Source organism: Morone saxatilis, unplaced genomic scaffold (assembly GCF_004916995.1).
Source record: "Morone saxatilis isolate NCDOM2014 unplaced genomic scaffold, NCSU_SB_2.0 Contig17, whole genome shotgun sequence".
Lineage (NCBI taxonomy): Eukaryota > Metazoa > Chordata > Actinopteri > Moronidae > Morone > Morone saxatilis.
This window is the reverse complement of record NW_023339729.1, coordinates 15008045-15021837: the sequence shown is the minus strand read 5'-3', so window position 1 is coordinate 15021837 and position 13793 is coordinate 15008045. Positions and strand designations below refer to the sequence as shown.

The 13793-nt window shown below is 44.5% G+C and overlaps 1 protein-coding gene across 1 annotated transcript in view; it reads right to left on the bottom strand.

Moving 5' to 3' along the window:
• pcdh7a (protocadherin 7a) overlaps positions 1-13760 on the bottom strand; it is a 38339-nt gene extending 24579 nt beyond the window's left edge. The window contains exons 1-3 of the mRNA XM_035660447.1: positions 11301-13760; positions 8559-9735; positions 2708-3490 (exon numbers count right to left, since the gene is read on the bottom strand). Coding sequence (XP_035516340.1) covers positions 2708-3490; positions 8559-9735; positions 11301-12724 — 3384 coding nt within the window. The 5' untranslated portion in view covers positions 12725-13760. The remainder of the gene's footprint in view (positions 1-2707; positions 3491-8558; positions 9736-11300) is intronic.
• Positions 13761-13793: the final 33 nt, after the last annotated feature.

Genomic DNA, 13793 nt, shown 5'->3' with positions numbered 1-13793 from the left:
TAATTATCCCAATTTGCCACAGCTTTGGCGTTTGTGTCCTGTGGCTCCAGTGTTTTGGTTTAACGAGTGACCCTGTTAACTGCCAACTCTGCCGACTTAACTACCCAGGAAGACCCAGAAGGCAGGAGGAGGTAGAGTGCAGGTGATTAGTACAAGCAGGTACTGAGATGAAAACTTTATCCCGTTGTTCCCTTTACAAAGTAATACAAAAACAGCATAAATGGTGGTAATACCACGTACCACGCTGTTGAGCAACCGTAGATCACAGCAAGGGAAATTTCTTCACTGCGACAGCCCTACCTCCTCCATCAGCATTAAGGCTGTGTATCCAACAGTTTTTGGGTACCAACCGAAATGTCTCTGTGGCAAAACTACCAATGTTCTAAAAAATATTTTAAAAGTCTTGTCAGATTTGTAGACTTGTTTATGCATTCTTTTATTGAATATTTATTGGTTTTATGTATGTAAGGTATCTAAAAATGTATAATTTTGTTATCTGTACCAAAACTCAGGTATCATTTTGGCACTAATATTGAAAAATATCAGATGATATCTATCTCTAATCAAAATACAAAACAAACACTCTTACCCCCTTGTCCTTGTTGGCTCACACAGCCTTTTCTCTATTACTACCCCTCTCTTCCCCTTCAGCTAACCTCTATCTCTCAATTGTGCTCCTGCTCTCTTGAGGATACAACCCCTCACTCACTCTTTTACATTTTTCTCATGTTCATTTTTATATTTGTTCAGGTCCACTGACATGGATATCCTTCCTCTTCACTCTCCCTCTCCTCACTGAACAATTTAGATTTAAAAAAGATACAAATCCGTTGGACTGAGCTGTTTTATCATCTTGTTGCCTCTCTGATGCAATCTTGCTCTTCATCCATGACGCCCACTTTTTATTACTTTTTTTCCATCCATTTATTTTTTTCCTATTTGGAGCACCCTAGTTGGTCTGATGATGTGCTGACTTCAGATGAACAGTTTTTAGAGTTTTCACTGACCCAGTAAAGTAGCTTTGAAATTCAAAGTCCCACCCCCCCATCTCGTTTACTTCATCTTCCTCCCCTCCTAACCTCCTATAATTCTCTCCCACTCCTGATCTAATGCTATTCCAAAGTCTGTCAGCGTCCCAGTTCCTTCATTTGGCACATACTCGCCACCTATTACTCCCTGAGTCTATCTCTCACTTGCACTCATGTATAAAATGCATATGCCTTTATGAAATAAGCAGTCCCTCAAGCACAGTGACAGGCACCCACCAACACAAACCTGCTTGTGTCGCCAAACTGTTCGAGTTAACAAAATCTGACACGTGGGTGAACGCAGTCACGCACGAGCAGCCAAAGTCTCAGACACACGCATGCACGCGCACACACACACACACACACACACAGAGACAGTTGTGTATGAAACAACTGACTGTTGGATATTTTGGGGGTCGGCTGGGATGGGGCGGGGGCACTCTCCACTGCACCAGAGGAGTTAATTACCCCATACGATCAATAATTCATTACGCTGTCAGTTTGTGTCGGCGTGTCTCCGTATATGTGCTGGCATGTTTTGAGTACACGTAAGCATGAACGCCAAACTCTCCCAGTAAGCATTTTCCTTCCCTGGGAATGGCAGATTAAGAGGATTGACTCCGTAATGGATTAACCTCTGGAGTGTGTGCGTATGCGGATGCGTGCGTGTTCCTGCGTATGTGTGTTGAGCAGGATCAGAGAGCCTATGTATGAATTGATTAGCCTAAGAAGCTCCTCTCCTTCCCTTTTAATGACCACATCAGCACTTTTTCACCACGGGGAGGATAAATGTAGAGCTGTCCGTCAAGCAAATGAGACGCCGCCCCTTTAAGAAGGGTTAGCTGTCACTCAAACATCACTCTTGGGAGCACTACCCATGGACTAGGGAGACCCTGCTGTGTCTGTGTGTCGACAATGATAGATGGAGCCTGTGTGTGTGTGTGTATTAGTTTGTATGTGTGCGTGGGTAGAGGGGTGAGTGAAAGTCTTTATGCAGTATTTTTAGTCAGCAGGACTTTAGCTTTTAACTGCAACTTCCTGAGCAAACACCAAAGCCAGTGCATCCATTATCTATGCAACTGATATTGTTTATGGAATAAACATATATTCTAAATGGAAGAACGAAAACAGCTTGACAAGGGAAATAGAGACACAAAATGACCAATTACCCAGTTGGAAGCAACTATTCGCCCACTCCCTCAGTGTTTTTACTCCAACTGAACTCCTCAGGGATTTATACACATGGTCACACTCACGCACACACACACATGCAGTCATGGATGTACACACAAATGCACATTAACATACTGTCCGGCTACAGCAGGGGGTCAACTCGTGTCCCCTACATTAGATCTTGCTAAACAGAGGGCTGATGTTTGACACGTAGCACATACACACTCTGACAGCAGGGTACCGTCACACTGCTCACAGGCTTAGGATGCTGACACAGACACGCAAGCATGTGCACACACACTGACAGCTATTTTGTGGAGATAAAAAGGTGTTTAGATGTTAGCGGCAGGGTGTGCGGTACTGTGTGTCAGCAATGTGTGAATAAGAAGGGATGAAGCTGGGCAGGAGGAGGAGGAGGAGGAGGAGACATATATCTGGAGCCAGAGAGAGGACATGAGTCAGAAAAGGGAGACAAATTCATTCCAGTCACTTCCCAGAGGTCCTACCTGTTTGCTGTACTTGTTCCCAGTCTGGCAGCCATACTCTGAGCACTGGTCAGATCCCAGGGACATAGCATCTGCATTGCCACTGCCTCCGCTACTGCTGCTGCTGGAGCCGGCACTCCCCACACAACCCCCACTGCCCACAAAGGTGTTGGAAGGTGGCAGGTCTTGGACTGCCTGGTGCTTCTTTCCCTCAGCTGGGGGGGAGTGGGGCTGTAGATTCACTGCAGGGAGAGGTGAGCTGGATTTGTAGTGCCTGGCCAGATCTGGGCTCGACTGGTGTCTCCTGCCGCCACCCATCCGCGGGCTGCCGGGGTCACCGTCCACAACACAGTAGCGGGCTGCCAGGCGCTCACTAGCACTGCTCAAATCCTCCTCGTCGTCATCATTGGCATGGCGACGCAGCCCGTTGACCGTGACAATACCGCTGTAGAGTGATCTGTCAGACTTCCCTCCACCTGCAGCTGCACTACCGCCACTTCCATTGCGTTTGTCCCGTCGAGGTCTGCGTCCACGGTCTGATCCCCTACCACGGCCGACCTGTGGTTGAGCCCCTGGAGGACTGAAGAAGTCTTCCTCGGGCTCCTTCTTACCGGCCTCGTAACCATTCTTGCCCTGAGCGCCACACTGCCGAGCTGTGACGACGAGGAGGATAACCAGGATGACCGCTGCGGCTCCTGCCAGGACACCAATAGCTACACTGAGGCGCTGTTTCCCTAACGCACGCTCACTGTCTGGATCCCCTGCGATGTCCAGTGACAGTGGAGCCATCAGGCTTCGGGCCACCTGGGGTGAGAGGGAGAGTGGAGAAGAAGAAGAGAGAGAAAGAGCAGATATAGAGGAAAGGAGAACAGAAAGAGAGAAACCATCAATGAGAAAAAAGTCCAAAACAGCAACTGTAAAAGATGACAGTGGGTGTGAGCCATAGAGAAACATCAAACAGCATCTTCAACTTAATTAAACTCATCACTGCGTTTTAGTGGGGGAGCTCCTCCATTATTCCCAGACACATAGAGTGTCGCTAAATATATAATTGCTCTTGCTTCCCAGTTGCAGCATTTCAAGTTGTGCCTGTAATTCTCCATTTGTGATCTCGCATCATCTGGTACAGGAAATGCCTAGGATTACGCTGTTTAAAGCTGATTAAAAGAATAAAAGGAAACTTTAGACATTAAGGTCAGCGACAGTTAGAAGACGAAAAGTAGAAAAAAAAACAGGCAATAAATGTGCAGTAAAGGCAAGAGACAAGCTATGACTATATCCCCAGAACACAAGCTCATCTACTGTCTCTTCAATGAACAATGTCCCTATTGTAAATGATAGCGTAGGCGTGGATTTGTTAAGGATTTGCTATCACAATTTTTTTTTGCACTGAGAATTGGATGGACAGACCGATAGAAGGCTACTGTAAATAAGTGTGCTCTATGGAATCCTTTTTATAGCCATTTTCTTTTTGTCTATTTAGGGTCTTGCGTGTGTTGTTCTATTAAGCAAAACAGTTTTTCTTTGACGCAAGGCAAATCAATGCTAATCCATTTCGATCAACATATAATACACTTAAAATATTTTGTATTTGTATATTAGATTGAGGAGACAAATAACAATCTTCCATTATGAACACATAAACAGTGCTGAGGGTACACACACACATATATACACACATGCTATGAGCTTGTACACTAATAAACGGATCATTACAAGAAAGTGGGTAATGCTGAAGCACAAACACAGCCATTAATGGTTATGGAACCTTACTCGACAGGATACAATGAGGCCGTGGAGTTCTGGTCTGTAGAGCCCTGCTGGTAATATAGGGCAGGGTCATGAATCTGAATATTTCTAATCAATACTTAGCAACTATGTTGGGAGAATCATTATACAGAGACAAGCCAATATACCAAAATGCACACACACACACCCACACTGAAATGTATGCATGCACATCCACAAGCCCACACAGAATGTAAGGTCTCCGTTAGCGAGAAAACTCATTCTGCAGCCCTGACACCTCGTCCCGGAGCTCATACGACAATTCCTTTGGCCTGTCAGGGCTGGAAATTATATACTCATGTAATCCCTGCTGCCTTAAGAATGGTGGGTAATAAGGCTTGCAGGAATGAACGGGAGACAGACGGAGAGTGAAGGTGAGAGAGAGAAGTTCAATTTGAGCCCCTGTGGTTTGCAATAACTAAATAAAATAACTACACTATAACCTGGAGTATTGGTAATACTACAGAGAGTGCTTCTCACAGAGCTGCACTGTGTCACTTGATTATTACATTATCTAAGGCATATTAGGCGTACTCATATAGAGAGCCACATTATTCACTTCTTGACACCCCCAAGCTAAGAATGGTGCCGTTTATTTCATTGTTTTATCACCATTTATCTCTGGGTTAAGTTTTCATTGTTTTTGAGCAAGTTGTGTTGGTTCTGTTCCATTATTCTGCTTCCACTGCAGAGGGCCTCTCCGCCAGGCTCCGCTCTCCCCTCAGCCCCATTGTTTCTCTTTTGCCTGCAGTATTCCTTTCCATTCTCATTCTGCTGGGCATGTCTCTGGCTTAGCACATCCCAGCACTGTCTGCTGTATTGTGTGTGCAAAACCAGGAAAGAAAATAGCACTGCTGTGCCATATGTGCATGTACTACGTGACAGTGCAATAGCCAAGTTTGTGTCTGTTTGGGAGAGTGCACGCAGGCACATGACAGAGCGATGCATCACAACGTGCAAGGTATATGATTGTGAGTCACGTCACATGCGTGTATGTGCATGTGAGAAGAAGAGATACCCCGACTGAGTGCAAGCTATGTATAGCTGCCCAAGTGCAGTTTGTGTATGTGTGTTTAAAGATACACAGGACAGTTAAGTGTTCAGCAGGATGAGCGCAGCAGCCACCTCTACCGCCGTGTTCGTCTGCATCCCTCTGACGCATCCCAAACTCCCAGTGGAATCTTCCATTCTGCTGCATGAGCTTTGTTCCGGCTGGGTATAACACCACCATCTATCTGTTCCACTCTCCAAGGAATTTGTTATCTGCATGTCACTGCAGATGCCGATGCTGCAACCAAGACAAGGAGTTCTCCCCTGACCACACTATTGACCTAAGCTTAGAAAGTGCCTGATCTTAGTTGCGGCTCAATGCGTTCACATCTCTGCATAAAAACAGAGAGCTGTAGTTTTCTCACTGATAGCTATTAGTCATATTTCTAGAAAGACATGCAAAACCCCACATTTCGAGATGAAAATCCCTTGATCTGATATGAAACGCAAATTATACGAATGTGAAAATGTTATCACTAAAAGGTTTAATCAGCTTCACAGCACAGTGTACTTCTGATAAACAAAGCACCTTAAAGTTTCCCAATGTCTGAGATATCACAAACTATTTCCAATTCCTTCTTCCTCTAGCTCAAACTCTGCAGCATCATATTGCAGCTAATTACCCAACATGTGGTTCACCAAGTACTGTTGGATAGAAAAGACTGGAGTCATTTTCTGCCGCGGTGCTGCAGCAGTAGCAGCCGTTTTCCTTCCCTAATTACATCTGGCATCCATCCACCACTCAGTTTGACTTCATTATGAGATGGAGGTATTCTCTCTTCAATGACTTCTACTCAATTACTCCTCTAAGTTCCTCCCTACAATCAAACTAAACTATGCATATTGTAATCAAAGATGGCTTTTTATACCAGCTTGGACATATTACACCCTATTGTTCCATTCAATGGCCCCGGTCATTTCGGCACATTGCAGTTAATTCCACCTGTCAACGCCATTGTTCCACCGCTTACCAACTGTTCTGTTCTAATCCTCACCCCCTTGATTGTTCAATTTGTAATTTTCATTATACTCTTAAGTGACAGCATTACATTCATGAGATGTTCTTCTTACTGGCTAGAACCCAAATTCTACACCTTCTGTCTTTCCGAAAAACAAAAGAAGTGCAATTTTTCGGATGGCAAGTTGTCTCCAGATGAGGTGAGTCAAAACTCTTAGGCTATGATTATACAAGGATGTGTTTTTCTCCTGCTTAAGTGTCGTTAAAAATAAGGATACAGAGAACTCAAAGGGCACACTAAGCACAGTTTCCTTGTAGTTGCTATGCGACTGTCAACAATATCTATAAAGCAACATAATTGAAAATGATAAATCAGCTAAAGTTTACATTAGACACATACACATTTCCCCAAGTGCTTCTATTTTATTATCTGTTTGACAGAAGCTGAAACACCCAGGAAAGCACCACAAAATGAACACATATAGTTTGCAGCAGAGAAGCACTTACTGAATTCTAAGGTGTGTCCTCAGAAATCACAATCCTTCGTATATTTTTTTTCAGACACAGCCATCCCACACTGAGTGCAATGAAACATGTAATTTGAAAAGGGGCTTTTCATGGTATCTAAGGATGGCATGGTATTTTTGGTAACCAACAAAATCAGTGCTTTGACACATTTTTGGGAGATTTGTGCCTCTTATCTGCCTGGCTGTTCTCTTCCTCTCAAATGTCTCAGAGCTGAAATAGGGTTATGCTGTTTACGTCACATTACATGCACAGACCTGACAGTTGAAGACCTTCTCCTCACAGAAAATATGAGAACGAGTTTCATGTGTGGGGTTAAAACCACAAGCTGTTAGTCTCAGAACAAACACTGTAACCACAAGGCCACTGAGCCCATTTAATTATTAGTCAATACAAATTACTTTGCCCACACCAAAGACAAAGTTTTAGTAATTATTACCTGCCAGCATTTATAGCTTAGTTGAACATTTTTTAAAGCATAATGGGAAGTTCGTTTGATTAATACAATGAGGGCAGAGAAGAGAGAAATATTTCAACCAGCATCTCATAATCTAAATTTGCTCATGCTGGCAGTTGTAGTTATTTCTGGTATCACAGTAATGTCTTTGAGTCTAGTCTATTACCTCTTCACCCCAGTATGGATCTTCCAAGACAACTCTAATTTAGCCTCCTTGTCCTTGGTACAAGAAGACCACATAGATTTGTTCAATAATAGTATTTGTATTAGTGTACATATATTTTAGATTCTCCCTGTAAACATTATTCATGTGGAGTTTATAGTGGTTTTCAGTTACTTTCCTCTCTGTCTGACCACTTCTGTTCTGCTCAGAATGCGCTGCATGACACAATGAAAACCCCTAAACCTCATCAATATTCAGGCCTATAGTGAGGAGACACTGCTAAAGTACAACTAGTATTCAAATGAACATACTTCAACCTACTCTGTATTACAAGGCCAAAACTGGGACAGGCCCATCTCTCTTTCTCTGCCTCTCTAACACACTCCCCTCTAATTCTCTCTCTCTCTGTCCCTCTGTCCAACGCACACATATACACATACACACACACACACACACACCTAATGCCCTAAGCTCTAAGTTCAATGTACCATAAAAAAGAACCACTTCAGTAATAACTGTTATTTTAACCACAAAGTCATTATAAGAATGTATGCTGGACAAAGAACATGCAAACTACAAAGAAACTGGCATTGCCAATAGCCCTCAAAAGAGAAATGGGGTTCTTTATCTGGGACAAATATAGACACAATTATTTTCTAAGAAATGGGCAGGAAATTGCAACACCATGCAGACTGTGGAATTTCTGCATTTATCTCATTCTATCAAGAAAATAATATTCTGACCAGTTTAGTTTAAACAGCTACAATCAGTTGTCATTACCACCCTCTTCCATTGTAATGTGTTATCAGAGTGGCCATTATTTGAATGGATCAAAGAACTGCATGGTCACTGTCATTATTGGTTATTGTTGCCATCTCTGTGGAACAATAGAGGTCTGAACACCACAAAGTAGGACATATATAAAGATTACCTGTGCATCCACTATGGTAGTGTTGGTCAAGCTCTCGTTGATGAAGACATGAACCAGGGCAGTGGCACAAAGAGAGGGGGCCCCACTATCATTTACCCGGACCACCAGGCGATGCAAACCTCTGTGCCGCCGCTCCAGAGGTTCTGCCAGGGTGATCACTCCATTGGTGTGACCAATCTCAAACAGTCTGAAGGGATTTCCACCTACAAGAGCAAAGCGAAGGTCGGCATTTGGGCCAGTGTCTGAGTCTATGGCTGTTACAGTCTTGACAATGGTGCGGGCACTGCTGGCAGGAGGAAGGAGGGTGTAGGACTCATTGGCTGGAGAGGTGATTGAGGGGGCATTGTCATTTTCATCTGTAACAAAGAGTGAGACAGTGGCGGTGGCAGTTTTGCGGGGCTCCCCTCCATCCACAGCCCGAACACGGAAGGTGTAGGTGGAAAGCTTTTCACGGTCAAATGATGCTGAGGAGAAGATAGTTCCTGTGTTGTTCTCAATGGAAAACACCTCTTCTTGCTCTTTTTCATCATCTTCTCCTTCTATCTTCTCTCCTGTCTTCTTCTCATCAACTCCATCCATCTCTACAAACAAACTAAGTTCTGCATTCTCGCCTTCGTCAGCGTCAGTCACAGTGACCATGCCAACTGGACTGTTGGCGAGCAGATTCTCTTTCACGTAGAACGTAAAGATTTCCTGAACAAACTTTGGCGCGTTGTCATTGCGGTCAGTCACCTGAACGACAACAGTCGCAGAGCCTTGCAGAGATGGGGTACCCTTGTCCTTGGCAATAACCCGGAGTTCATACCTCTCTCGCACCTCACGGTCCAGAACCCCAGTCGCACGGATATCTCCATTATCGGCATCTATGTAGAATGGCCCATTAGCAGCAGGGTCCAGGGAGTATGCAATCTCTGCATTTTTGCCGCTGTCTGCGTCTGTGGCTACCACAGTGACTACCCTTTCTCCAGGCGAGTTGTTCTCGGCAAAGTGGACCTCCACAACACTCTGGGCAAAGGTTGGGGCATGGTCATTGATATCAACGACTCGCACCATCAGGGAGCTGTTGCTAGAGAGACTGGGGCTGCCCGAATCTACTGCCACAATAGTAACACTGTACTCTTTGGTGGCCTCATAGTCCAGCAAGGCGGAAGTATGTAAGAAGTATTTTTTCTTATTCCTGGGAAAATAATAGGAAAAGAAATGTCATGAATGTAGTTGCTACCCTAAACAACAATAATACAGATCTTCAATAGTAGTCAAACAAAATACTAGTGCTGCGCCCGCTTCATTAATTAGCTATTTATCAGGGTGATTGTTGACTACAGATTCTTCAGTCAGTAGTCAATGTGTTGGGTTTTTTTATGGATAATGTTCCATTACATGCTAAAAATCTCAAGGTGATATCCACAAATGTCTGTTGTCTGACCATCAAAACAGACCAAAAACAGATAAGATTGAAAGGATTTGAATTCTGTCAATTCGACTAATTGATGAATTAACTAATCATTTCAGCTCTAATAACTAATTAGTATTTAATATGCACTAGATTTTAAGAGATCTTCCTGCATGACTGCAGTCATCTGCAGAGAGATAATAACACTGAAGAAACAATTACATCAACTAATCGACTGGCTGAAGACCTTTAATAACTATTACTTCGACTCAGAATTGTTTTAGTCAGGGACAGCCCTACAGTCAATACAACAACCAACCTTACTGTACAGGTGTCATAACCAGTAGCTGTAATATCCTAAGATGGCCTTCTCTATTTCCCTATCTGCCTCCATGCAATAGCTTCAGGAAATATCCTTACAATTGACTTATGAGCATTGACATTTGCAGCTTGCACTAGTGGAATAATATTACAGAGAAGTCTAAAACCCTTGACTTTACTGAATATTTATGCTCAAAGTTTACAGATTGTATGACATTATAACTACTCTGTAGCCTTATTGAATCAGTGGCACTACTTGAACCAAGCTTAATGAAATCTGCATGAAACAACACTTGAGCCACTGTTCTCTGAATTCTCTGTGGAAAATAAAACACCTCCCGGGGCTGTAGTGTGGGTGAGACTCATAGCAACTGCATGCTGAATGTGTAAATGTCAAGATCTGAAAACTTAAAGGATAAAAACAGTACCAGCCCCTGATAAAAAATGATGCAGATACTCTTTGTCTATGACTGAATTTTTACCTTTACAACAAAAATGTAATAATCACTTTACAAAAATGCATATACATACCTGGGGAGTTACCTAAGCATGAATCAGAACTATATTCAAATAAATGTAACTCTGAATCAGGAACAGCATAACAGATAGCTATAAGATACAATTTGTTAAATGGCATGTTAATGAACCAGTTTCTAATAATATGGGTATTTTCTTAATGAATAATAACCAGTTTTTAATGAATTATTCCTGTGTTGCTGTAAAGTGATGCATCTCACAGAGCTATTATTTGAAATGCATCATTACTTCATGATTATCTTACCAATTTCTATGTTCCCTCAAGAAAAGTAGTGCATCATCCAACCTAAATGACAGGAACTGATTATTAGATACTGGTTCATTACTGCAATATCTAGCAGCCTGTTTTCAAGCTACTTATTATCATAAATTAATAATTTATTCAGAGTAATTGAGGAAATTACTACTTTAATAAGTAGTTCTTTCCTTCCTTTGTGATGAGTGAGGATTCCTGTGCTTTACTCTGCAGGGTTACCTTTGGTCTGGCTTACCTGTCAAATGCTTCATCTGCAGGTAGGGGTGGGAGTGCTGTTTCACCAGCTGGCTTCAATGTGAATGGGACATCTCCTACAACTGTGCACGTCACAGCCCCATTCTCTCCCTGGTCTCGGTCTGACACCTGCACCAGAGCTACTGGTGTGTCCACCAAAACATTCTCCGGCACTAATGCTGCCCCATCTCGAACGGGGATCCGTCCAATCTTCCGGATCTCTACAACTGGGACATTGTCATTTTCATCCCGGACAGCTAAGATTACAGTGGTGCGGTCAGTACGAGGTGGCTGACCCCGGTCTCTGGCCGTTACTGTGAACCTCAATTGAGCCACTTCTTCCCTGTCGATCCTGTGAAGAACGCTCAGCCATCCAGTTGCCTCGTCCAACCGCAGGAGTCGCCTGACAGATTCAGTGGCAGCTCCAAAGACGTACTCCACCTGCCCGTTGACTCCAATGTCACGGTCAGAAGCTCTGACCTGAAGGACAGGTGTACCTGGAGGGGCATTTTCTGCCATTTCTGCCTCATACGTGGACCTTTCAAACTGTGGGCTGTTGTCATTAACATCAGTGATGGAAACACGAAGCAGGGCTTGGGAGGAACGTGGTGGGTTCCCTCCGTCTCGAACCCTGAGGACGAGCTCATATGAGTCTTTTTGCTCACGATCCAATGTGCCTTTCACAATGAGTTGTGGTTGTTTTTCGCCATCTGGTATATCTGCAACTTGTAGTTCAAACACTGTGCTCCTGGCTCCTCCTCCATTATCTCCACTTCTACCCCTCCGGTCACCAACTCCATCTACTCTAGTAATGGGATTTCCTCCTGCTGTGCGTCTTGTTGAACTTGACCCAGCTCCACCATCTTGAATCAGCTCATAGCGGTCGATGCCGTTTCGCCCAAAATCCCTGTCTGTGGCTGTGGGCAGCAGGTAAAGGGTTCCTATTGGGCGATTCTCCTCAACTGAGAGCTGGAGCACAGGTGAGGGGAAGGAAGGTGTGTTGTCATTGATGTCTGTTATGACCACGCGGCCTTCGAACAGGTCCACCCAGCTCTGCAGAGGCCCTATGACTGACACCTCGAAGTCCAAGAAACACTCATTTTCATCAAATATCATCTGACACTGTGGGAGCTTCTCTCTGTCAATGCGCCGTGGGCCTGTTGTCAGCTCACCTGTCACATTGTCAATCTTGAAGAACTCTGAGCCACTCTCCAGGGCAAAGGTGACATCCCCGCTGCCTGTACCTGCAGTGAGGCCCAGGTCAGCGGCAACATTGCCAATTTTGACGTCAGGTGGGCCCTCTTCCGCCACCCGGTACCGGAGAGCTGAGTAGGCACCCGGTAGCTGAGTCAGCAGCTGCAGCACTAAGACCACGAGGCTGAGAGCCTGCGCCGCGGAGGAGTGCACTGCACCAAGCCTCTGCATGGCTCCTTCTTCCTCTCGCCTCTCTCCTTCCCCGCTCTGTCTGCCTCCGAGCTGCGGCTTGCCTCTTCTGAATTAGTGTTTTGTGGTCTGGCGTACCTCACAGCGTGGGTGTTTGATTTATGCTTCTTCCACTCTCCCTGTCGCTCTCTGCGGACTGCCGCCTGAGGTCCGGAGAAAAGCTTCCGCACTCTCACTGTAGTTCACTTGAGCGGTGCAAGGCTCCTTTCTTTTATTCTCCTCCTACACTCAGTGCGTTTGTTTTTTAACTTCTAGAACAATTGCGTTGTCTCGCTAGGCTGGTCATGCCACAGAGATATGAAAAAAAAAATCCATCCTGCTGCTAAAAAGAGAAAGAAAAAGAAACTAATTCATCAGTCTTTGATTAATCCACTTCACTCTTTCTTCACTCCTTTCTTTCCCCGCAAACCGGAGAGCTATCCCGTTGTCACAAGAGGACGCTTATCAGTTCATAATGCCATTTGTAAGTTCTTTTTTATTCCAGTCACATTTGGGACAGCGGCTTTTCTCGCGTTTTTCACAGTTAGAAACTGCAATGCAGCACCACACAAAAGGGGGAGAAAAAACACTGCTCGGCTCCGGACGCCGAGGAAACCCCCCCTCACCAAAAAAGAGGAAGAAAAATCAGTTTGGAAAAAGTCTTTGGGATGCTCCTGCTGAATCTTTTTCTTACCTTCAGATCCAGCTGCGGTTTTCCTCCTCTTTTTTTCCCCGCAGTGGAGCAACGTGCCAAGCCGTCGGATTCCTTCACGCAAGTTATGAGGAGACAAGAGTGCTTTTCAGAGCGAGTTTCTCACATTTTCTTCTCATAAAGGAGGAAATCAGAGCCTCTCCTGGCGACGTTTAAAAAGGGAGATCCCAACATCATCATCAATTCAGCGTATTCCTGTGCAGCCTTGTGTTCGGGATGGATGTCTCGGTGATGGACCGAGTGTAGATGCGTCTTTTTCCAAGAGTCCCGCATTCTCTCTCTCTCGCTCTCTCTCGCTCTCTCTCTCTCTCTCTCTCTCTCTCTCCTCCACACGCGCCTCCTCCTCCTCTAGCTTTTTTT